General features: G+C 42.2%; 1 protein-coding gene across 1 annotated transcript in view; it reads left to right on the top strand.

The window, feature by feature from the left end:
• tbx15 (T-box transcription factor 15) overlaps positions 1–24,428 on the top strand; it is a 95,910-nt gene extending 71,482 nt beyond the window's left edge. The window contains exons 7-8 of the mRNA XM_080203742.1: positions 7,075–7,172; positions 22,444–24,428. Of these exons, the coding sequence (XP_080059868.1) occupies positions 7,075–7,172; positions 22,444–23,222 (877 nt within the window). The 3' untranslated portion in view covers positions 23,223–24,428. The remainder of the gene's footprint in view (positions 1–7,074; positions 7,173–22,443) is intronic.
• Positions 24,429–26,417: the final 1,989 nt, after the last annotated feature.

Raw genomic sequence — 26,417 nt, 5'->3', positions numbered from 1 at the left:
CCCAGCTCATTTGTATCAATCCTAACTCGCTCCATGAGCACAGACAGAAATAACATTCCAGAAGGGGAAAGCAAACAAAGAAACAAAAATGTCAGAGGCAGAATGAATGACATTAAAAAACACTTAATAAAACCTCTGTAGCTTTTCTCAGATCCAAAATATTTGAGGATGAGAAAGGAAAGAGACATTACGCTAATACATAATACAGGATGCATGTGGAACCAATTAAACTGCCAATATTGAAGAAATCTTTTTTGTTGTTCTCATGGAACACCAAATGATTTACACCAAGCAGAATTTTTTTAAGGGAAATGAACCAACAGACATTGCTACAAAATGAAGACTTCACTGTGAGTGAACTGCTTTCTGCCAAGTTTCAGGTGACACTCTGCAGAGCTGAAAAATGCTGATCTGTTTATATATACGAATTGAAGTGTCTCTAATTCTGGGAAGAAACTAAAGTTGCCACTGAAAAATGCAACGAGTTGGCGAACTCATTGCTCCAGGTCCCAAATGCATTGAACCAAGCAGCTGCAGACATTGATCCAGCTTCTCAACAACCTGAGCTGCTGCTGACCCTGGCTATGGTCCTCTGGTAGATCCTAGGTATTGCGGGAGATGCAAAGGTGCTGGGTTCTGTATCAAATTTGTAAGGACCACTGGTGACAGGAAACTGAGCCACGCATGCGCGGCTTGGGCACAGCTCAATTATTTCCAAATTTGAACAATTGCAGGCATTACAAGCAGCCAAAGCTGGGGACCTGAGTAAGATTAGGATAGAATGTGATTAGAATAATCAAAGTGCCAAATGCGTGTTCTGGGCATTGCCGCTGGGAACTCTGCAGTCACCGACTGACTGTCTATTGATGACTGATACACAGTGATTTTGCACTCAGAAATCAATGTGCCAATTACTCTTTCATCTTTTGATCTTTGATTTGATTTATTATTGTCACATGTATTAGTAAACAGTAAACAGTGAAGAGTATTGTTTTTTGCACGCTTTACAGACAAAGCATACTCTTCATAGAGCACATAAAGGAGAAGGAAAGGAGTGGTTACAGAATGTGGTGTTACAGTCATAGCTAGGGTGTAGAGAAAGAGCATTTTGTATACGGTAGGTCCATTCAAAAGTCTGATGGAAGCAGGGAAGAAGCTGTTCTTGAGTCGTTGGTGCATGATCTCAGATTTTTGTCTTATTTCCATACCAGATTCTCCATCCCCTGAGTTTTAATCCAACAGACTTATCATTTGTTTTAAAATGGAGTAATGATATATGTTTGCCGGAATCTGAAATTCCCTTAATTCTCTGGCATTGATTTATATGAAAAAAAATGCAACTTTTAACAGTTCTGTTTCAGAATGTGTTGGCTCCTTTGAAATGAACCATATTAAAAGCCAAAGCCAAGACTGGCACAAATCTCCCTTTATTTGAAGCTGTAGATTTTGTTCTTTAGGAAGTTTTTTCCCCCTGTAATTGTTAATACAAATTTAAACACATATTTTCCTTTATTTATTCTTTCACTGGATGTGAGCATCACTGGCTGGGCCAGCATTTGTTGCCGATCTTTAATTGCCTTTGAACGGAGTGGCTTTCTTGGTCATTTAGTTCAGAGTCAACCGCATTGTTGTGGGTCTGGAGTCGCACGTAGGCCAGGTTGGGTAAGAAGTGTGTGTGGTGACACACTCAGGACTCTGCTGCAATGCTCCATCAGAGTTATCCATGAACATGAAGCGTGTGTTCAGCGTGTTGTTGAGGTGTTTGGGTAACGTTACTGTGACAGAATAGCCCTCATTGAACCTGTGATTTGGATGTTCCTGAGAATCCTCAAGTACATTGTTAGCCAAGACAAAGGAGGATGTTTTACTCCCACAGATTATCAATAGATGTTGAAGAAAGTTTGAAGAATTGTGCACTGCCTCAAGAGAAAAGTTACATCAGTTCCCCAATTAATTATAATTCACGTGCATTAGTTTATGACAATGGCCAAACAATGGCTGTGCATATATAAGACCATCAGACTATAAGCAATTGGAATAGGAGTAGGCCATTCGATCACTCAAACTTGCTCTGTCATTCAACAAGATCATGGCTGATCTGATTGTGGCCTCAACCCTTCATTCCACCTACCCTGGCTAATCTTTGTTTCCCTTGTTATTCAAGAATCTATCTGCCCCTGCCTTAAAAATCTTCAATGACCCTGCCTCTACTGCTTTCCAAGGAAGAAAGTTCCAAAGATTTGCAACCTCCTGAGAGAAAAATGTCTTCTTGTTTTCTGCCTTAAATGAGAGATCTCACATTTTTGAATTGTGTCATCTAGTTTTAGTCTCTCCCACAAGGGGAAACATCCTATAAGCAGTAACCCTGTCAAGTCCGCTCAGGGTCTGATATCTTCAAAACGCCAAAGGATACAGGCCCAGCCTGTCCAATCTTTCCTTGTAAGATAACAACCCCCATCTCCAAACCTTGGTATCAATTGAGTGAACCTTCTCTGAACTGCTTCTAACCCATTCATATCCTTTCTTAGAGAGACCAAAGCTCAAGCTATATTCTCAATAGGATCTCATCAATGTCCTGTAAAGCTGTAGCAAAATATCCCTACTCTGTTTCATACCCCTTCCAAAAAACAACATTCCACTAACCTTCCTGATCACTTGGTGTACCTAAGTACTAACTTTCTGTGATTCATGTACTAAGGCACCCAGATCCCTCTGTACCTACAAGTTCTACAATCCTTCTCCACTTAAATAATATATTGCTTTTCTATTCTTTCTGCCAAAGTGGACAAGTTCAGATTTTCCCACATTATACTCCATCCATCAATTTTTTGCCCGCTCACTTAACCTATCTATGTCCCTTTGCAGACCCCTTACTTCCTCTTCGTAATTTACTTTCCTAACAATCTTTGTGTTATGAAATTTATCAGCCATACATTCAGTCCCTTAATCCAAATCACAGATATAAATTGTAAATATTGAGGCTTTGTCTGTCTCTCTCCCCATGTCTGACAGGATTAGACAGGATAGATGCAGGGAGAATATTCCCAATAGTGGGGGAGTCCAGAACCAGGGGTCACAGTGTGAGGATTCGGGGTAGACCATTTAGGACAGAGAAGAGGAGACACTTTTTCGCCCCAAAGAGTGGTGAGCCTGTGGAATTCATTACCACAGGAAGTAATTGATGCCAAAACATTGAATGTATTCAAGAGGGAGCTGGATATGGCAGTTGGAATGAATGAGGTCAAAGGTTATGGGGAAAAAAACAGGATTAGGCTATTGAGTTGGAAGATCAGCTATTATCATGATGAATGGCAGAGCAGGCTCAAAGGGCCAAATGGCTCTAGCCAAATGGCTCCATCTCCTATCTTCTATGTTTCCACGTGTCTCCTAACCACCCGTCTCTTTACAGTGAAAGGTGTGGAAACTGTCACTTAATATTTCAATAGGCTTTTGTTTGAGTTTCTGCTTTGTGGTAGCCAGACAGGTAGAGATTTTTAGTATGACTTCACCATCCTCCAATCCAGAACATTCAATTTCACTTTAATTTAAAGGAGACATTTTAAAACATGTCTTGTAAAGTCCAGTGTTAGTAACAATTCTTTGCAGTGTTGATAACTTCCATTTCTGCAATTTTGTGCAGTGATGATTAGCTGCAGGCTATTTTTTGTTTCATTTTTAACAAATTTTCATTTTATTCTACTAAAACTGATATAATTCCTCTCATGCTATTCAACATTACACAGTACATTTGGTTACCTCTTTCATTCAGTGAGATTTAGTTGATTTGTTATCCTGATTCCAATTCCAATGTGTTAAGGCAGCTCTTCCTCTGTTGCCGTAGGTAGTCATTTCCAGGTCGCAGTCTGTTACCAGGGGCTTATAGGTTACGGTGCCCCACCCCACATCAAGCATCGCTGAGTCTATTCTGCTCTTACCATCAGCTATTGGCATGTTGGAAGGATTTGCAGGTTTACATGCTTGACATGTATGACCATGTTATGAATGCACCTTCCTTGACCATCAAGTCCTGGGGTGGAACTCGAACCCAGAACTTCTGTTTCAGAGGCAGGTACGCTACCCACTGTGCCACAAGACCTCCTGTTTCATGATGGTTGTATTCAATTTTTGATTTCTGTCATGTAGTACATCTTCAAAAATGTTATAGGTTGTGGAAATCAATTGTGATAGTTTATATTATTGAGCTGTATATAAATTAATTGTCAAAATGAAGTCTGCAGCACAAACTTTGACTTCTGAGTGCTTCAGTTGGGTATCTGAGTATACAACAGATGTACGACTGGCTAACCCATGTACAATTCCACTCGGTCTGAGGTGTTTGCAATAGCAATGCACGCAAACTATAGGAAAACAGTGATAGGTAGTTTCTCTAATTGGACAGTCGAATAGATGGAGATGAAAGTAAAGCTACGTTCTTGGATGAGGACTTGCAAATACTGACATAGGAGAGGGAATACAGAGATCCTCTGAGATTGATGAAATATAAGAATTAGACTGAATTAGACGAAAGGCAGACTTGTTATAGGTGCAGAATATCAGAAATCATGAATGCAACAGTTTTCTGAATGGGCTTGAAATAACAATGTAGAAATTCAGTGTAATCTATAGCAGTTGACATTTTGAATTACACGTAAGAAAACTCTGCAGCATCTATTTGGAGATGCAATGAAGAGTCTTCCATGAACACACATAATTATGCTTCTATAATTACCTCACTGTTTCAGGTGAAAGTCAGGTGAAAAAAGAGAGGGTGGGAAGAAGGGCAAGCTAAAGTATTGGGAGAAATGTGTAAGAATACATAATCAGTATTCTGCAGAACCTGAGAGAATACAAGAGTGAACTGATGTTTGAGGACAGATATAAGAATGCTTCAGTCTTTAAACATGCCTATTCCCTATCTTGTTTGCTTGGAATTTGTTTTGCTCCATGGTAACATGTGGTACATGTTTACTGTTTAATACATTGCCTCAGAAAGAGTTACCACCATAACATATCCTGGCTGAGTTTGATTGGTTGAGGTGTACAAGAAACAGATGCGATGCAATATTTAGCTGTGGTAATTTTTCTGCCAACACCAGATGTGAGTTGCCTACTCATGCCTTCCTGATTGGATATATCCACACAGAATCCCATTGCCCATCAGTCTGCACCTTCAATACAAAATTAATCAAATTAAGCATTGCAGCCAAAGTTTTTCAAACCACTTTTTTTTATAATCTCTTCTTTCAAATCCATTTAACATTCTCATGCAAAAGATCAACTGCTTCATCATCTGATTGCTTTTATGGTGAATAGCTCTGACCTCTTTTGTACCTCTTCTATAAATCTTGTTCCCCTGCCTTGTTCCCTTTTTACATCCACCCTCTTACTTTAGTTCACCCTCTTATTATTTTTTACATCTCTCTGGTTCTACAGAACATTCTCTATGCGTTTTTACAACTTGCTCCCAATCCTTTATTTATTCATTAGTTCGTGGGACATGGGCACCACTGACTGGCGAGCATTTATTGCCCATTTGTAGTTGCCCTTGAAAGGGTAGTGGTGAGCCACTTTCTTGAAAAGTGGCAGTATACAATTGAATGACTTGCTAGGTCATTTCAGAGTCAACCACGTTGCAGTGGGTCTGGAGACCCACGTAGGCTAGACCAGGTAAGGGTGGCAGCTTTCCTTCCCTAGAGGACATGAATGAACCAAATGTGTTTTACTGACGATCGACAATGGTTTCATGGTCATCAATAGATTCTTAATTCTGGATTTTTTTTATTATTGAATTCAAATTCCATCATCTGCTATGGTGGGATTCGAACCCGGGTCTCCAGAACATTAACTGAGTTTGTGGCTCAATAGTCTAGTGAGAATACCACAAGACCATTGTCTTCCCTGTCTTTTCTGCACTTCACCTTCTCCCTTTCCATCATTCTCACAATTTCTGCAGGATATGGAATGCCCCTCTTATTGGGCCAGTGTTCTATAAATAGTTACTTATGTAGGTGAGCTATACAGTGAAATAACCTATTAAACCCATCTGTCCACTGTATTCCTTGGTGCATTTCTAATATTCTTGAATCCTGATCGGACTTTCAGAGTTCTTTCTTGAGACAGATTAAGATTTCTTCTTCCATTGCTTGCAATCTACCCCACATACTTAGAAAAGTTACTTCCACGTTTGTTATTTTCTTTTGTTGTCGGACCAGAGGTACACAAAAGAAATGGAAGAGCGGAAGTACTTAATGGACAGTAAATGTGTGAAAAGTTACATCAACATCTGTTATCTTCCTGAACTTAATGAACTTAATTAAATGAAAATCCTATCTATTTTACAATGCTGCCCCTTTAGGTCAAATGTGCATTCTAGGTAGCACAATGGCCGAGTGATTAGCACTGCTGCCTGACAGCGCCAGTGACTCAGGTTCGATTCTCAGCTTGGGTCACTGTCTGTGTGGAGTCTGCATGTTCTCCCCATGTCTGCGTGCATTTCCTCCGGGTGCTCCAATTTCCTCCCACAGTCTAATGAAGTGCGGGTTAGGTGGATTGGCCATTCTAAATTTATCCTGAATGTCAGAGGGACTAGCTAGAGTAAATGCATGGGGTTATGGGGATAGGGCCTGTGTGGGATTGTGGTCAGCGCAGACTCAATGGGCCAAATAGCCTCCTTTTGCACTGTAGGATTCCATGATTCTAAAACATCTTGATAAAACCTGCCTGTCAGCCGTGTATATTTAAAGAAATTATTTTCTGAAATAAGTGTACTTAGAACATGTGTGTAAGATTATGGAAGACTGATTATAATACAAGGGCTTTGTTAAGGTAAAGATTCCAAAATTAAACAACGCCTCTTTACAACCTTAGAATAGCGAAGGTTCAAAATAAGGATTTCCAGCCCATTAAATGATCTGGTTAGGGGTTAAGAATACGTTTTGTGGAAAATGTTGGAACATAAATCTGACTGGAGCAGTGTGAGAAAAAAATGTACCAGCTGGAAACAGGACAATGGGGAGATTGATGTGTGTTGAAGTTATACACAGTTATATTTCCTCTTTGCTTTCTTTTGAGCAGAACTGGCTTAGAAGCCATCATGGAGACATATGCCTTCTGGAGACCTCCTGTTCGGACCCTGACGTTTGAGGATTTTACCAACATGCAGAAGCAACAAGGTAATGTTTACCTGCATTTTTAGTTTCTTTTCCTCCCTGTACAGGTTGCAGAATTACTCTGCCATTGTCACAGTATCTCTTTGATTAGCTCTTAACAACAACTGTAGCTACATAGCACCATGAATGTAATAACAGAATCCAAGGTTTTTCTCAGGAGCATCGTTAAACAAAATTTGCCACTGAGCCACCCGAGAAGCTATTAGGACAAATTATCTAAAGCTTAGTTCAAGAGGTGAATTTTAAGGAGCATCTTAAATGAAGAAAAAATGGAAGCGATTTGCAGAGGTTCAAGGAGGGAATTCCAGAGCTTCAGGTCTTGACAGCTGAAAGAACAATCACTAGTGGCGGAGCAATGAAGATTGGGGATGTTCAAGGGATCAGAATTAGTGGGAAGAATATGTCATGGAGGGTTGTAAGGTTGTAGAAGATTACGGAGAGACGAAGAGATGAGGAAGTGGAATCATTTGAAAACACAAATTCGAATTTTAAAGCCAAGACATTACTTAACTGGGAGTCAACATAGGTCACTGAGCAGCTGGGTGAAGAGTGAATGCATTTGGTATGAGTTGGGACACAGGCAGCAGAGTTTTAGATGACCTCAAGTTTATGGAAATTAGAATGTGGGAGGCCAGCCATGAGTGTGTTCAAACCATCAAGTTGAGAGGTAAATTTACAGATGAGAATTTCAACAGAAAATGAGCTGAGAAAGGGGTGGATTTAGATGACGTTACATGTAGAAATATGTGGACTTGCTGATGATGTTAGCACGTAGTTGGGATCAAGTCTGACACTGTTTGCAAGGTTGCAAACAGCCTGATTGAGTCTCAGACAATTTCCAGAAAGAGAGTTAGGGTTGGTACCTCAGGAATAGAATGTATTACAGGGACTGAATACAAAAGTTTGAATTTTCCTATTATGCGAGTGGATGAAATTTCTGCTCATTCGTGGATGTCTGGGAAGCAGTCTGACAATTTAGAGTGATCAAGAGAGGTGGTGTTGAGTCACCTGGAAATTGACAGTGTAGCCAGAATTCCATCTCCCTCACCCCTTCCCTCACCGCCGCAGAGTGTTTTCTGGTGGTAGAGGCAGATCGCCATTGATTGCTGGCAGGATCTTCCAGTTCCCCCCAAAGTCTATGGCGTTTTACATGACTCGCCTGCCCCGCCACTGGAGAAACTGATATGGGAAGGTGGGGTAGGGTGGGGGAAGTGGGGCGTACCTTTGGCCGGACCAGGGGATCCCATCAGTGGGTCAGTGGAGGAGTCGGAAAACCCCTGCCATCTGTTTTTGCATGATGTCAGAGCTTAGGTGTGAACTAGGAGGGAGACCAAGGGTGGATTCCTGGGTGACAACAGAGATAACAGTGTGGATGGTGAAAGATATGAAAAAGAATAGAACTAAGCAAGGACAATTGCATCCTTCTGCGCAGTAAAGAAGAGGGTTTGGAGGAGGTTGGTGTGGTCAAAGCAGCAGATAGGTTGCGAAAGACGTGAAAGAATGCTTTATCTTTGGCACTGTCACATAGGATGACATTTGACAAGAAACTTTCTGTCAGGTTGCATCTCCAGTCCCTTCTCCAGAGAAGTCCTACTGCCACACGGCTCTTTTCACTGGTACTTCAGTTAGGACATGGAATCATAGAATTTTTTCATCACAGAAGGAGGTGATTTAACCCTAACCCTGCCAGCACATTGCAAGAGAAACTTAGCTCGCCCCACTCCCCCGCCTTACCCCCTCTAGTCCGCAAATTCTTTTCCTCTTCAGGTAGTTATTCAATTCCTTTTTGAAAGCCATAATCAAATTTGTGTCCAATAAGTTTTCAGGCAGTCCATTCCACATCCTAACTACTCACTGTATTAAATGATTTTTCCTCATGTTGCCATTGGTGCATTTGCAAATCACCTTAAATTGGTGTCCGCTGGTTCTCAACTCTTCCAACAGTGAGAAGACCTAACTACACTGTCTAAATCCCTCATGATCTTGAACCATGTCAATCAAATCTCCTCTTAATTTTTACTCCTTCAAGGTGAACAACTCCAGTTCCTCCAATCTATTCACATAGTTGAAGGTCCTCATCACTGGAATCATTCTTTTAACTTATATATTTCCTAAAGTGTGAGACCCGAAATTGAATACAATACTCAGTTGAAACCAAACCAGTGTTCCTTCCTTTTGTACTCTATTCTATGCCTCTCTTTATAAAGGTCAGAATCCCTTGTACCTTTTATAACCACTTCCTCAATCTGCCTGGCTATCTTCAGTGATTTGTGCACATGTACCCCAGGTTTCTCTGCTCCTGTCTCCCTTTTTGAATTGTATCTTTTGTTTTATGTTGGGGAGATGGTAGCATAGAGATAATGTAACTGGGCATGGATTCAAATCCCACCATGGTGGAATTTAAATTCTACTAACAAATGTGGAATATAAAGCCAGTCTCTGTAATAGTTACCATGAAGCTACCATCAGTTATTGTAAAAGCTATCTGTTTCATTAATGTCTATTAGTGGAGGAAATCTGCCATCCTTTCTTGGTCTGACCTAAATGTGACTCCAGACTCATAGCAACATAATTGACTCTTTGCTGCATTCTGAAATGGACAAGCAAGCCGGTCAGATCAAGAGGAATTAGGGATGGGCAACAAATGCTGGCCTCGCTAGCGATGCCCACATCGCATGATAGAATAAAGAAGAAAACACTTCCCCCTTTCTTCTTTTTACCATAATGTATCTCTTCACACTTCTCTGCATTTAGTTTCAGCTGTCACATGTCTAGCCATTCCACAAGCCTGTCTATATCACTTTAAAGTCTACCACTATCCTCTTTACTGTTCACTATAATTTTAACTATTGTGTGAACTGCAAATTTTAAATTTACCAACTTTCACCACCCTCTCCATTTCTCATCAAAAAATTCAATTAAGTTAGTTAAACATGATCTGCTCTTAAACAAATCTGTTTTGGCTTTTCTCAATTAATCTTCAATTATTTAAGTGGCTGTTAATTTCACTCCAGATTTATGCTTCTATAAGCTTTCCCGCCACTGAGGTCAAACTCACAGGACTGTGGTTTTAGGGTTTATTTTTACACACATTTTTGAATATGGATGTAACATTTGCAATTCTCCAGTCCTCTGGAACCATCCCTGTATCAGAAGAGAATTGAAAGGTTATGGCCATTGCCTCTGCAATTTCCACCCATAATTCAGTCAGTATCCTTGGATGTATCCCATCTGGCCCTGGTGACTCATTCACTTTTAATACAGCCAGTCTTTCTGATACTTCCTCTTTATCAATTTGTGAATTCAGTAAAAACAGAGGCATAATCCTCATTTAAAGGAGGCGGTGGCATTGTGGTAATGTCCCTGGCTTCTGTGCCTCTGCAAGACTGGAAGCCAGCTCAACATCAAAGCTGGAGGTTTCAAATATTTGACTGTCCTGGGCATTGAATTCCAAATTCAGAAACTTGTCAAATAAGTGTTAAAACTAATGGAGTGGGACGTTTAAGTTTTAAGCTTAAGTTTATTTATTAGTATCACAAGTAGGCTTACATTAACGCTGCAATGAAGTTTCTGTGAAAGTCCCCTAGTCGCCACATTCTGGCACCTGTTTGGGTACACTGAGGGAGAATTTAGTATGGCCAATGCACCTAACCAGCACGTCTTTCAGTCTATGGGAGGAAACCAGAGCACCTGCATGCAGATGTGGGGAGAACATGCAGAATCTGCACACTGACCCAAGCCGGGAGTTCGAACGCAAGTCCCTGGCACTGTGAGGTAGCAGTGCTGCCACCCTGCCGCCCTCAAAGACAACTGCCAACTGCAACAAATGGTTTGCAACAAATTGGAACAAAATGGAACAGTTTGGATCAGGAATTGGCTAGCTGATAGAAGACAGAGGGTGGTGGTTGATAGGAAATATTCAACCTGGAGTTCAGTTACAAGTGGTGTACCTCTGGGATCTGTTTTGGGGCCACTGCTGTTTGTCATTTTTATAAATGACCTAGATGAGGGTGTAGAAGGATGGGTTAGTAAATTTGCTGATGACACCAAAGTCAGAGGAGTTGTAGACTGTGAGGATGGATGTTACAGTTTGCAGAGGGATATAGATAAGCTGCAGAGCTGGGCTGAGAGGTGGCAAATGGCGTTTAATGCGGAAAAGTGTGAGGTGATTCACTTTGGTAAGAGTAACAGGAGTACAGAATATAGGGCTAATGGAAGGACTCTTGGTAGTGTCAACGAGCAGAGAGATCTCAGTATACATGTGCATAGATCCCTGAAAGTTGACACCCAGGTTGATAAGGTTGTTAAGAAGGCGTACGGTGTGTTAGCTTTTATTGGTAAAGGGATTGAATTCCGGAGCTGTGAGGTCATGTTACAACTGTACAAAACTCTGGCGCGGCTGCACTTGGAGTATTGCGTACAGTTCTGGTCGCCGCATTATAAGAAAGATGTGAAAGCATTGGAAAGGGTGCAGAGGAGGTTTACCAGGATGTTGCCTGGTATGGTGGAAAGGTCTTATGAGGAAAGGCTGAGGGACTTGAGGTTATTTTTGTTAGACAGAAGGTTAAGAGGTGACCTAATTGAGGCATACAAGATGATCAGACTTTTAGATAGGGTGGACAGTGAGAGTCTTTTTCCTTGGATGGTGATGGCTAACACCAGGGGACATATCTTTAAATTGAGGGGTGGTAATTATAGGATGGATGTCAGAGGTAGGTTCTTTAATCAGAGGGTAGTAAGGGTATGGAATGCCCTGCCTGCAGCAGTTGTGGACTCGCCAACTTTAAGGGCGTTCAAATGGTCAGCGGATAGGCATATGGATAACATTGGAATAGTTTAGGTTAGAGGGTCATTAGATTGGTTCCACTGGTCGGTGCAACATCGAGGGCCGAAGGGCCTGTACTGCGCTGTAATGTTCTATATCTATATCTAAAATAGAAGCTCCCAAGTCCATAAAGTGGTGGTAAACAGCACTCAGTTTTATTAAGCTCCATCAATAACAGATCATTTCAGGTTGTATCTGTTTTTAATTAGAAGGTGCCTCTCTCATTCTGACTTTCAAAAAAGTACAAGTAACTCTCTGTCTCACCTGGAAGGAAGGATTGGGGCCTTGAACAGAAAGGAGAGAGGAGATAAAAGGACAGCTGTCACACTTTCTGCAAATGCATAGGAAGGTGTTGTAGGAAGGTGAAGCAGCAATTTACATGTATGTCTTCAATATAGTATAGTGTTTGCTGGTCTCCTTTATACTTGGGAGATCAAACACTTGACCACCTTGTAGAATACCTCTGCTCAGTCTGCAAGGATGACCCTGCTCCTCTGGTGATTTCAATTTACCATCTTGCTCTCATGCCTACATTTCTGTCCCTGGCCTGCTGCAATGTTTCAGTGAAGCTCAACACCAGCTGGAGGAACATAAGAACATAAGAAATAGGAGCAGGAGTAGGCCATCTAGCCCTTCGAGCCTGCCCCGCCATTCAATAAGATCATGGCTGATCTGTCGTGGCTCAGTTCCACATTCCCGCCCTCTCCCCATAACCCTTAATCCCCTCTCTTATCAAAAACCCATCAACCCGCGTCTTAAGAATATTTAGCGAGGCAGCCTCCACCACTTCAACGGGCAGAGAATTCCAGAGATTCACCACCCTTTGAGTGAAGAAGTTCCTCCTCAACTCCGTTCTAAACCGCCCCCCCTTTATCTTGAGGCTGTGCCCCCTAGTCCTACTGTCCTTTCTGAGCGGGAAGAGTCTCTCCACCTCTATCCTATCCATCCCATTCATCATCTTATACGTCTCAATGAGATCTCCCCTCAATGCACCTCACCTTTCAGTTTGGCATTTTACAGTCTCCTGGGCTCAACATTGAGTTCAACAAATTCAGACCATCAAATCTGTCTTTCAATTTGATTTTTTATTTTGCTGTAAGAGCCAGTCCATATCGTGTTTTCATGTTTTTTTGCTTTCAGATGGAACGACGCAGTATTCTGCCCTTAACACAAACTCCGGGCCAAATATTTGTTTCTTTGCTACAATCATTCCCATTCCCTTTGCCTTTTGTTCTTTGTTATTAAATCTCTCTGGCTCTTTAACCTACTCCAGGCTTTCTGAGGGGCCATTCTCTGGTGACATTGTGCCCAGCGCAAATCCTGCTATGTCAGGAAAATACCAGGAAAGCTCTGGAACAAGGAGTGTGCCGGGTGCCAAACAGTTTGTGAAGTTTCCAGGCCGTCCTAGCAGATATAATCAGGTGCATGCCCAGTAGGGGGTGATCCTGATTATCACTCATTTAAATAGATTTGTATGTGCAAAAGCACCTTGGTGCTGAACCTTCTGGCAATGCCCAATGTTCCCACCCACCAGCACGGTAGCACAGTGGTTAGCACTGCTGCTTCACAGCTCCAGGGTCCTGGGTTCAATTCCTGGCCCGGGTCACTGTCTGTGTGGAGTTTGCACATTCTCCTCGTGTCTGCGTGAGTTTTCTCCGGGTACTCCGGTTTCCTCCCACAGTCCAAAGATGTGTGGGTTAGGTTGATTGGCCATGCTAAAAATTGTCCCTTAGTGTCCTGGGATGTGTAGGTTTGAGGGATTAGTGGGTAAATGTGTAGAGATATGGGGATAGGGCTTGGGTGGGATTGTAGTCGGCGCAGACTCGATGGGCCGAAGGACCTGTTTCTGCACTGTGGGGTTCTATGTTCAAAATGTGGCATTGGCAGGAATCAAAACCGCGCTTCATAATGGAGACCAGATATAATGATCATGCCCTGGGAGAGGGTGGTGGGGGTGTGGGGGTTTGGAGGGGAGTTGTTCGGAGACCATTGAGGTCTTGCATGGTCAGGAGCATGGCACTGCCACTTTCACACAGCCAGTTTCACAGTCGCAGATTGGCTTTGCCAGCTTTCAACTGCGATGGTGCTGGGGATAGTGCCAAGGGAGTGGGGCAAGAAGGAAGTGGGGCTTCACCCAGGGAGAGGACCCATTGGGAGATCCCTGATGCTGGTGATTTATGTTCGGGATGGGGGGAAATGAGGCCCAATCTATTTCCAGTGGTGGGGGAGGGGCGGGGTAAGGCGATAAGGCCTGCAATTTATTGTTGAAGAGGGAGGGGTGAGTGTGGGTGGCACGACATCAATGTTGAGGGTCCCGATGTCCGTGGTGGGGAACGAGGTCTTCAATTTCACTTTGAAATCTGGGCGCCCTTTATAAATGGTGCCTAATCGCTGAAGCTGGACTTGCCAGCATGTTTAAGTCCTGCCCCCCTCTAAATTGGTGCAAAACTCATTCCCCTCGCAAAAAGTAAGATAGTTGTCAAATTTGCCCCGGACATGTTGGTGTGAATCGCACCAGTTTTCTCACATTTTTGTTCTACTTCCCTCTCTCCACCTCCCCTTTCAACACATAAAACCCATCACATTTCTACTCCTTTCAGTTCCGAAGAAGCCATGTTGGACTCAAAACATTGGCTCTGTTTCTCTCTCCACAGATGCTGCCAGACCTGCTGAGTACTTCCAGCATTTTCTGTTTCTGTTCTATTTTACCCTGCTTCGCGGTTCATTGCTAAGATTTTGGAAATATGCAGTGTAGCTAGTATGAGGACTAAATACTCAACCTTACTGTGGCCAGCAGATTTGAGAGGCAGATTGAATAACTCAACATCCTGTCCATTTGAAAGAGAAATATGTATCACGACTGCTAGGCTGCTATGGTTGGATTCAAAATCATACTAAGACACATAATATTCTTAACATATTAAAATGAATTTTATTTCTCCATTTAATTTTGAAACTATTTTTCGTCTCTGACCCACAAACAATTCTCCAGCTGACAGTGAAGGTTTTAAATGTGCTTCTGCGTCTGCATGAAGATGGTATTTACTCACTTGTTTCCTCTCTTCCTAGAAAGCGGCATCTCCCAGATTAAAAAACCTACTTTTATATTTTATGCTAACCATTTAGAGAATGTTGTTGGCGGAACTTCCAACTTACTTATAGATGCTGTGGTGCATTGTTAATATTTTCTTACTGGTATTTACTTGCAAGTAAATTATTGGGTGGAATCTTACTGGCTGGACCTTGTGGTGAAGGATCCCCTTGGGGAGAGTGATCATTGTATGGTGGAGTTTCTGATGCAGATGGAGGAGGAGAAAGTGGGTTCCCGGTCATGTGTCCTTTGTTTGAACAGAGGGGAGTATGGTAGGATGAGAGAGGAATTGGCGAATGTTGATTGGGGGAGTGTGTTGGAAGGTAGGTCTGCTGAGGAACAGTGGAGGATCTTTAAGGAGATCTTTCTTGGTGCTCAGCAGAAATTTATTCCGATGGTTAAAAAGGATCGGAGGAGGAGAGGTAATCAGCCGTGGATAACGAAGGAGGTGATGGAAAGTGTTAAATTAAAAGCGGATGCGTTTAGAGTAGCTAAGAGTAGTGGGCGAGAAGAGGATTGGGAGAGGTTTAAATGTCAACAAAGAATAACAAAGAAATTGATAAAGAAGGGTAGGATAAACTATGAAGCTGGGCTAGCGCTTAATATAAAAAAGGATAGCAAGAGTTTTTATAAATACATAAAAAGGAAGAGGCTGGCTCGAGTGAACGTTGGACCCTTAGAGGATGAGAGGGGGTCTTAGTGGTAGGGGATGGGGAAATGGCTGAGGCCCTGAATAACTTTTTTGTTTCGGTCTTCACGGAGGAGGATGTGAGTAATTTGCCGGGTGTTAGCGATGGAAAGATGGTAGGAGTGGAGGGCCTGAATGACATTATTGTTACTAGAGAGGCGGTGCTCGACAGACTGGAGGGAACGGATTGTGGACAAGTCCCCAGGACCGGATGGAATGCATCCAAGGGCTCTGAAGGAAATGGCGGAGGTGATAGTGGACGCCTTGGTGATTATTTTCCAAACGTCGCTGGATTCTGGGGAAGTGCCAGAAGATTGGAAAACGGCTAATGTTACGCCGTTGTTTAAGAAGGGTGGCAGGCAAAAGGCGGGGAATTATAGGCCAGTTAGTTTAACGTCTGTTGTAGGAAAAATGTTAGAATCCGTGATCAAGGAGAAAATAGCAAGGCATCTTGAGGAGAATTGTTTGATAGAGCAGACGCAGCACAGTTTCGTTACGGGGAAGTCGTGTCTGACGAATTTATTGGAGTTCTATGAGGATGTGTCTAGGGCGGTGGATAGAGGAGAGCCGGTGGATGTGGTCTTTCTTGATTTTCAGAAGGCGTTTGACAAGGTGCCTCACAAGAGGTTGTTGCAGAAGGTCAGGGGGCATGGAGTTGGGGGTAGGGTGTTAGCGTGGATAGAGGATTGGCTGTCAAATAGGAGGCAGAGAGTGGGGGTCAATGGGTGCTATTCGGATTGGCGGTTGGTGACTAGTGGAGTGCCCCAGGAGTCGGTGCTGGGGCCTCAGCTATTCACCATTTATATAGATGATCTGGAGGAGGGAACCGAGTGTATGGTGTCGAAATTTGCTGACGACACCAAGATTGGTGGAACGGCAAATTGTGCGGAGCGTGTGGAGAGTCTGCAGAAGGATCTAGATAGGCTGGGCGAATGGGCCAGGAACTGGCAAATGGAATTTAATGTTGGCAAATGTGAGGTGGTCCACTTTGGTAGGAATAATGGTAGGAAGGACTATTACTTACGTGGCAAAAAACTGCAGCATGCGACGGTGCAGAGGGACCACGGGGTCCTTGTGCATGAGTCGCAAAAACCCACCCTGCAGGTGCAGCAGGTGGTCAGGAAGGCAAATGGGATGCTGGCCTTCATAGCGAGGGGGATTGAATATAAAAGTAGGGAGGTCTTGCTGCAGCTGTATAGGGCACTGGTGAGGCCACAGCTGGAGTACTGTGTGCAGTTTTGGTCGCCGCACTTACGCAAGGATATTTTGGCCTTGGAGGGAGTGCAGAGGAGGTTTACTAGGCTGATACCAGAGTTGAGGGGGTTGAGCTATGAGGAGAGGCTGAATAAGCTAGGCTTGTACTCGTTAGAGTTTAGAAGAATGAGGGGAGATCTCATTGAGATATATAAGACGATGAATGGGATGGATAGGATAGAGGTGGAGAGACTCTTCCCACTCAAAAAAGACAGTAGGACTAGGGGGCACAGCCTCAGGATAAAGGGGGGGGCGGTTTAGAACGGAGTTGAGGAGGAACTTCTTCACTCAAAGGGTGGTGAATCTCTGGAATTCTCTGCCCGTTGAAGTGGTGGAGGCTGCCTCGCTCAATATTTTTAAGACGCGGGTTGATAGGTTTTTGATAGGCAAGGGGATTAAGGGTTATGGGGAGAAGGCGGGAATGTGGAACTGAGACACGACAGATCAGCCATGATCTTATTGAATGGCGGGGCAGGCTTGAGGGGCTAGATGGCCTCCTCCTGCTCCTATTTCTTATGTTCTTATATACCCCATTGCCGCTGCAGTGACGACAGTGAATTTAGCACCCAGCCAGACCTCCGTTCACTAGAGTGAGACCAGAAAATCCCACCAACATTCTGCCCATTATATTAGAGATATAGGGTGGGATTTTCTGACCATGTTCGTACCAAGGCTGGAAAATTCCACCCGAAGTCAACAGACTTTTACGTGTTCCGCCCCACCCGCAACGATTCCCATGGTGGGCATGACAAAAAATTTCCGCCCCTCAGTGTAGATTATGGAAGAAGCAAAATGTCTTTCTATGATATTTTCAAATGCACGATGTAATGTTAAAGCCAATTATTTATACTTCTGAATTAATTCAGTGTGAAATCTTTGTATTAATGTAAAGGAATAAGCATGATGTGGGTATGCCGGCGTTGGACTGGCGTAAACACAGTAAAAAGTCTGACAACACCAGGTTTTAGTCCAACCTATTTATTTGATAATATTCTCACAAGCTTTCGAGGGGACAGCCTCTTCGTCAGGTGAATGGAGAGTTCTGGCCTCAGACAGAGCATATAAAACTGTCTGTGCTTTATATGCTCTGTCTGAGGCCAGAACTCTCCATTCACCTGACGAAGAGGCTGTCCCCTCGAAAGCTAGTGAGAATATTATCAAATAAATAGGTTGGACTAAAACCTGGTGTTGTCAGACAAGAAATAAGCAGCCATATTCTAATAATGGACAATTTTGTCCTTTAACCTAATTGGCAATGGATACGGCCTATGTTTTCCTCTCATTTAAACCCAATTGAGTATTCTTGTGTATGCCAATTTCATGCTGCCCAGAGCAATGCAATGGTTTTATTTCTCTCACACTCTCCCATTGTCTTCAATTGGAGACACATTCAATATGTGTAATAAATCCTCTTTGCTGAAGACAGTCTTTTATGATGTCATAGAAAAGGCAGAAAAGAATCACTGGGAAAATGTTGTACAAGTGCCAAAAAGCTGAATAAAATGCAGTTTTCTTTTCAACCATGGATTGGAGCAGATCCAAGTTTGGCAGATTGATTTATTTTCATAGTTTGATTCATCTTACATAGTTACTTTATTCTGTTAGATGATGCTGTAATTTAGTAACAATTCATAATATTTGGTCTGGCCAAGAGTATTCTGCTTTTTCTCAATTGGTCTCCCAGGTGTAACACAAAGCTGCATTCAAAAACTATCACTGGCACAATATTACAAAATAAAAGGAAGAGAAGCTTACATTTATATAGCAATTTTTACAACCACAGGACATCCCAAAGTGCTTTACAGCCCATGGAGTACTTTTAAGGTGTAGTCAGCATTGTAGTGTAGGAAATACAGCAGCCAATATGTGCCCTGGAATCTCCCACATATGGCAAAGTGATGATTAACATATAATCTGTTTTTGCGATCTTGATTGAGGGATAATAATATTGGTCAGGTCACTGAGTGTAACTTCCCTGTTGTTCTGAGTAGCAGCATAGGATTTTTATATCCATCTGACATGGAAGATTGTCCTCCATCTTCCATCTCAACCAAAAGACCTCCAACAGTGTAGCACCTCCACTGGAATGTAATTTCTGATTTTTACGCTCAAGTCCTGGAGTAGGATTTGAATCCACAACCTTCTGTGTCAGAGTTAAGAAGAGAAAAAATTGGCTTTGGGAATTGGATAATTATTCAAACAATTTTTCGGACCAGCGTACACACACATACTGGGCCGAATGGCATCCTTCTGCTGGTAAGCATTCAATGATTCCAACAGGAGTGAAACAAGGTCAACAGCACTGAACCAGCTGCAATATATAAATATAACCTTATTTTCCTTTTCATTGGCCAATGAAGTCAGATCAGCATCAAGAGGTGTAATGGCTCACCTCTTCCATTTAACAACTTCACTAGTTGACTAACACCACTTCCTGTTCTGTCCCATTAACCATAACATTTAAGGTCATCAGGTGATCATTTCAAATGACTATCGTTTTTTTATTCATTCATGGGACATGTTGAGTCAACCGTATTGCTGTGGCTCTGGAGTCACAAGTAGGCCAGACCAGGTAAGGACGACAGATTTCCTTCCCCTAAAGGGCATTAGTGAACCAGGTGGGTTTTTCCAACAACTGACAATGTTTTCATGGTCATCAGTAGATTCTTAACTCAAGATTTTTTTATATTGAATTCAAAAGCCACCACCTGCCATCGCCTCCCCTAAAAAAAGTTGGCCAGTGTATAAGATGACCCCATTTTTTAGCTACGACATGATATTAATAGTTTATTATTACTATTTTATCTATTTCTGTTAGGCATTATTAATCGGCTTCAATTTTCTACCCTACAAATGGATGTTTTACTCTATCTTATAACTCAGTGCTCAAGGGATAAAGCAGGCGTTGTTGCAGAAGTTTAAGACACGTCCACATAGAGCAGACCCACATGGTCAATGACAAAGGTGGCCACTAGCCACGCCAGCAGTTCACTTTGATACTCCGCGTGTAAGTCAATCCCTGCTTTTGGCTGGATTTTTTGAGGTTTCAAAAGATGACTTACATGCTGATGTCTGTGATATTTCAAGGGATCCACAACTCTTCTCAGACACAGCTAAACAGGGCTTATGAGGACAATGTTTTTAAATAGCATTTTGAGTTCTTTTAGAATTAGAGAATACTTACAGTACAGAAGGAGCTATTTGACTTGTCGAGACTGCACCGATCACAATTCCACCCAGGCCCTATCCCCACATATTTACCCTACTAAGCCCCCGACACGAAGGATTAATTTAGCACAGCCAATCCACCTACTCCGCACAGCTTTTAACAAAAAGATTTGCAAGTCCCTGTCATTGCTGGATAAGTAGGCTGTTTTTAGAACTGCAATTATTTCCTCATGTGGGTCATGTACAAATCCTGAGAGGAGGAGGGGAAGGATGAACAGGTGGAAGGAGCAAACAGCTAGCAAGGTGCATGCCAGAACCAACATATCTGCAGTTCTCTGAGGAATGGTACATCAGAAGACTGATTCTCTGGAGAAACAGTGTGAGTTGTGTTCCATCTTGCAAGAAGACATATAGCTAACTGCAGCCAGCACTGTAATGTTTACTGCAGGAGCAGGTGGAGGTGGTTAGTGATTGAGTTAAGCCCAAGGCCAACTCGCTTTCGAGCGCTGCTGAAAGAGACAGAGGTGCGGAAATCAGGGGCGCAGCACTAAAAATGAAATTGATTTCTATGCGCCAACAACTGCTGAATAGTTTGGGGGGCCTGTTAGGGAGCAATATGATGGATAGTATGGTGAAATCTACAGCCTACTTTGTGCAGGCCCGATGTGACCTCACTGGTTCGAAAAGAATGTTCGCATTATTTTTGTTTTTAAACAAGTTGACCTTTCTTGGTGGATATTGAGGAATCCTGAGCAGAGTAAGCCTGGCTCCCACCCTATTCATTTCGCAGATTAGTTTCAACAGCTAAAGCAGGATTTCCAATGGATGGGACTGGATGCCTATTTTGAGTGGACAGTGTGTATTGACCCCTGAAACTGGACCCTGTACCATTGGAATTATGCCAATAAAATAAGCAAAATAGTGCAATTTCTGCTTGCTAGGCCTGGTTTTCAAGCAGAAACAGACCTGTAAGAAGAAGGAAAAAACTCAGCTTTTGAGTGGTGTAAAAGTGTGGATGACGTAGATGTAGCTCAGCACTTCAACTTGGGATGTGACTGTTGAATTAGAAGAGAATGGTTAATAATGTCACATTCCTCTGAGATCAGAAGGGGGATTTTAAGGCCTCGCTCGAGTGAGATCGGAAATTCCCGCCCGAACTCACAGGATATTTCTGCTGTCTGCCCCTTGCCCGCTCTGAATCTATGGCGAGCAATTCTGTAGAATTCCGGTGAAGAAATTCAATGTGGGCAGCATGGTGGCAAGTAGTTAGTACTGCGTCAGGGACCCAGGTTCAAGTCCTGACTTGGATCACTGTCTGTATGGAGCTTGCACCTTCTCCCAGTGTCTGCGTGGGTTTCCTCTGGGTGCTCTGGTTTCCTCCCACAGTCTAATGATGTGCTGGTTAGGTGGATTGGCCATGCTATATTTCCCTTTAGTGTCAGGGGGAGTAGCTAGGGTAAACACATGAAGTTATGAGGATAGGACCTGGGTGGGATTGTGGCCAATGTAGACTCGAAGGGCTGAATGGCCTCCTTCTGCACAATAGGATTCCATGATTCTAAATCAGAAAAACAATCTTTTCCTCTATTGAATAAATATATGGAACAATATTAGAAAGAACAGTTAGTGGCATGTTGATTAAAAGCAAGCAAACTGAAAATAAATCTGATTGCAACAAAGATTGGAAATTTATAGGTATGTTATGTTATGGTGAAAAACTATAAGATACAAACAGAATTGTTTATCAAACGTCCTTTCTTTGTCCTTGCTTTCTTATGTTTTATGTTATATTTGCCTCAACAACGAAATAGATTTATTTTATTTCTGAGTAAACTTTTGATTAACCTCTCTCATCAGTGACTTGGCAGCATGGTGGCACAGTGGTTAGCATTGTTGCTTCATGGCACCAGGGACCCGGGTTCGATTTCCAGGTTGGGTCACTGTCTGTGTGGAGTTTGCACATTCTCCTTGTGCCTGTGTGGGTTTCCTCCGGGTGCTCCCACAGTGTGAAAGATGTGCTGGTTAGGTGCATTGGCCATGTTAAATTCTCCCTCAGTGCACCTGAACATATACCAGAGCGTGGCAACTAGGGGATTTTCACAGTAACTTCATTGCAATGTTAATGTAATGTACTTGTAATGTAAACTTAAATTTTCCTGTGGGGTTATGAAGTTGTTCTCACTTGTGGGATAACATGCAAAGGATTGGAAACTATTTCAACATCTGGTGTTTTCTGTTTTGATTGCAGGAGGTAGCACTGGAACATCTCCAACAACATCTAGCCCAGGAACTCCATCCCCTTCTGCTTCTTCCCATCTACTGTCTCCATCCTGCTCCCCGCCTACTTTCCACTTGGCCCCCAACACCTTTAATGTTGGCTGCAGGGAAAGCCAACTCTGCAATCTCAACCTCTCTGAATATCCAGCCTGTGCCCGAGGCAACATGGCTACTCTGCAGAGTTACCCTGCTCTAGGTGAGGGTGGATACAATCGATTACAAGGTCCCAGTGCTTCTTCTCAACCACCATCAGAAACGTTTGTTCCACAGAGGACTTCTTCATTAATCTCTGCAGTACCCACCCCTTCTTCACTACAAGGCAACAACAAGATGGATGCTTACAACAGTCAGCTGCCACCATTTACTGCCTCCCAATTTCAATACGTCATGCAAACAGGAAGTCCTACCTCTAACACCTCTTCATCTCACATGTTTAGCGGTAGTCATGTCCAACAGAGCTCCTACAATGCCTTCTCATTACACAACCCATACAACCTTTATGGTTACAACTTCTCTGCCTCCCCCAGACTGGCAGCCGGCCCTGAGAAACTTAATACCTCCCAAAGCACTTTACTCTGCTCCTCTTCTCCCAATGGGGCCTTCAGCGAGAGACAGTTCTTGTCCACGGGAATGGATGGGATGCATGTGATTGGCTCCACTCCTTCCCAGCAGCCTCAGAATGCGTGCGACACCAGACAATATGGGACTGTCCCAGGGAGTTCTTCACAAATGTCAGTGCATATGGTATAAAAGCAATATTTAACAAAAAATAATTACCTGAGTTGTCCATACACATGTAGCACTATGCACCAGGGCCTCCACAGTGGACTGATGTTAGCACCAGCAACAATTAAAATTGTGCCTCCAAAGACTATTAATACTAATCTTCCTAAGTTAACTGGCCTAAAAGCACCCATAACATTACAATCTCTGAAATTGTAGTGACATTGGGATAAGCAAACCCTCAGCTAAACTATACAGAGCACAGAAGATAAAAATGCCATTGGGTCTCTATCAGTGTCTAGCATTTGCTGATATTTTCCCTTTTACACGGGTTACAGAACAAATATATAATTCTGTTTCTTCTAGAAACTGTAAAAATGCCTTGCAGCAGCAGATGTAATTTGCATTGGATGTGGACAAAGTATGTTGTTTAGTTTTGAGGAACGATTGCTTACCTTTCTCAATATCTGGGAGTATTTTGTCCCATTTTGGACCCTTACCATGCTGAGTTCCACATTGTTGTGTTCAGAATTGCCTCATCATGCAAAGCAAAGCAGACATACTGTAGTATTTCAAGACTGGCTCATTTCAACATCTCTTTGTGTATAGGCCCTTAGCAGAAGAACTTTGCTTTAAGTTTCTGAGAAACAAGCTCATTTGTCGTTTTTTTTCTCCCTTTTTCTTTTGCAATTTTGCAAAACTGCAGCGTTGGCAATTACGATCCCTAACTCGAACCGAGTATAGAAAGTACAGTGTATCTATTTCTGTTCACTGTGAAGAAAATACAAACATTTCTAATCAATGCTGAAGATGGCTATAAATAGTGAAACTTTGTTATTTCTAAAATGCTCCTTACCAGCTGTGCACTCATCCAGATGGGGACAATGCTGTGCAAGTGGCAAAGAACAAAAGACATTAACTGACCCTTTTAGGTGGTAAGACTGTCCCATTGGGAATGCCATATTAAATAGCAGAAAGGCAGACAAAATTTGTTCAGTCTCTGCATGTATAGGACAACATACCTTCACCAAAAGAAGAACTCAACACTTCTCAAGCTGATCACAGAACTTGGGGGACTACATGCAAGGAAACTCTTGACTGTTTTGTGCTAAGTGTTTGGATTTGCTAATCTAATAGTGGGAACTTTCCCTGGTTCAAATAATTGTGCCTGTAAAGAAGCAACCTCCTGTAAACTGATCTGTAAATCAAATTAAAAATGTGTGGGGAATGAAATTTGTGCTTGTGAAAATGTTCCTTTTAGACAAATGTTCCTGTACAATTGTGCTTAGGAAGAGGATTGTGCTGAATTTGGGGCAGAGGGAGAAATGACAACGAAGGGTTAATACATTTGTGTTGGAAATAGGCAAAGTTCAAGACATCCTTCAGCACAGCTTCTCTGACAGCCGGATAGCAGACATCATTAAGATCTGTGGCATTCAGGCAGCGCTATGCTTATTAATTGGAGCAAGAGAAGTTGAAGCAACACAATACACAGCTGCAGCAGCTAAGAGTGTATCTGAGGTCTGAAACATGGCTAAATGTCTGACCCATATGGTATTGAGCTGATTCCATTCAACTCCATCACCTTTGCCCATTGTTTAGATTGAACTTTTCTATTCAAAATTAGAATTAAAATTTTAAAACATCAGATTTAATGAGGATTTCTAAATGATTGTTTGTGAACCTGGGTCCCTTTCCAAAAGTCCTTCTTCAGGCATTTAGATTATCTTAGTTTTAGCCAATTAGTGAGCTCAGGTGCAGACATGTGTTTAAGCGTTTTACAATGTTTCCACCTACAACTGCATCTGCAACGAAAGCTTCCAACTTTCCTTTGGAATTTTCTGCAGAAAATCCTGATGAGAACGAGCCTTTCCCTGTACAACCAGCTTTTTCACCACAGCTCTACAATGACAGCTAAGCAAATCATAATGATCTACATACTGCGCTCAATTGTTCCCTTATTGCAAATATTTTCCCTTACCTTTCCCATAAAATTTATTTGGTTGGACACAGAAAGATGTCCCAGAAAATCTATGAAGCAGTCTATTTCCATAGGACGGATAAGAGAACCAACTGCAGCACTGCTACACAAGCAATTATTTTGCACTTCCTGGGAAAAGCCCAACCTGTTCTGCAGGGCTTCCTAGATCTACCTGAACAAATTTAGTAGTCTTCAGATTAAATCCTACACAATTTCAGAAAGAAATTGATCCTTTCTACCCCAAAAAACTTCCATTGTAGGCCCGAAAAAAGTTCAAACTTCCTCAAATGGTCAAATTAAACAGCAAACTCACAAGAAAAGTTTTACTGAGATAAACAAGCTCATAGGCAGACATGATTTTCCAACATACTTGTCCAGGAAGGTAATAGGCCAAAATTTTACTGCCTCTCAGAATGGCATTCTCTGTTGGCCTCGGGTAGGATCTTACGAGACTTGGGCGGGCGAGGCGGTAAAACTCAGGCAATAATTTCCTAAATAAATTCAACAGCTCACTAATAATGCTTTTTCTTGGACAAACCAATACTCAATGATAATTAATTTTACACATGTGAGTATTTTTTACAAGCTAACTTAATTCTATTTTTAAGTACTTAAGTCTGGAAAAGATACTGTTACTTGCTTCTTGATCTATTTTTTTTCATGTGGACTAGGCCTGCATCTATAAACACGATCAAGATTTCCATTTTCCTTTTTATATGTGCCCATGTATCAGGTGTCTGCATGTCAATGCTATCTTCAGATGAACATGATCTGCTTATTGCATTGCATAAGGGAGAGAGTTGAACTCAGCAATCTTCATTAAGAGGAGCTCTGTGAACTGAACTGTACATTTCAATGAATAGCTCCATGATGGACAAGAGATTATGCTGAGGAGACCAACATTTATCGGAATAAACCATGTCTTTTACTGGCGACCTCTGTGGATTAAACAGTATTATAGTAATTGGATCTTCAGATGTATTAATGTGTTGCATTAAGGAGATCTGTGAGCCCAATGCCATATTTACATGGAATATAAACAGTTATAGGGAAATTCTTTTGACTGAATGGTGCATTACACAGGAGAGCTTTATAGACTGGGTAATATGTTTTGTTGAGAAGAGTGAGTGGAACGGTACTTTACACATAGGTTTAGGTTTGAGCTCATATGGTTTCAAAATGCATAATTATGAGTGTAAGATATTAATAAATAATTAAACGCTTTTTATTGGTAGTTAAAA

The sequence above is a fragment of the Carcharhinus amblyrhynchos genome, chromosome 15, assembly GCF_965287045.1.
Source record: "Carcharhinus amblyrhynchos chromosome 15, sCarAmb.v2.hapA, whole genome shotgun sequence".
Lineage (NCBI taxonomy): Eukaryota > Metazoa > Chordata > Chondrichthyes > Carcharhiniformes > Carcharhinidae > Carcharhinus > Carcharhinus amblyrhynchos.
The sequence above is the reverse complement of the archived record's forward strand: the minus strand, read 5'-3'. Positions and strand labels throughout refer to the sequence as shown.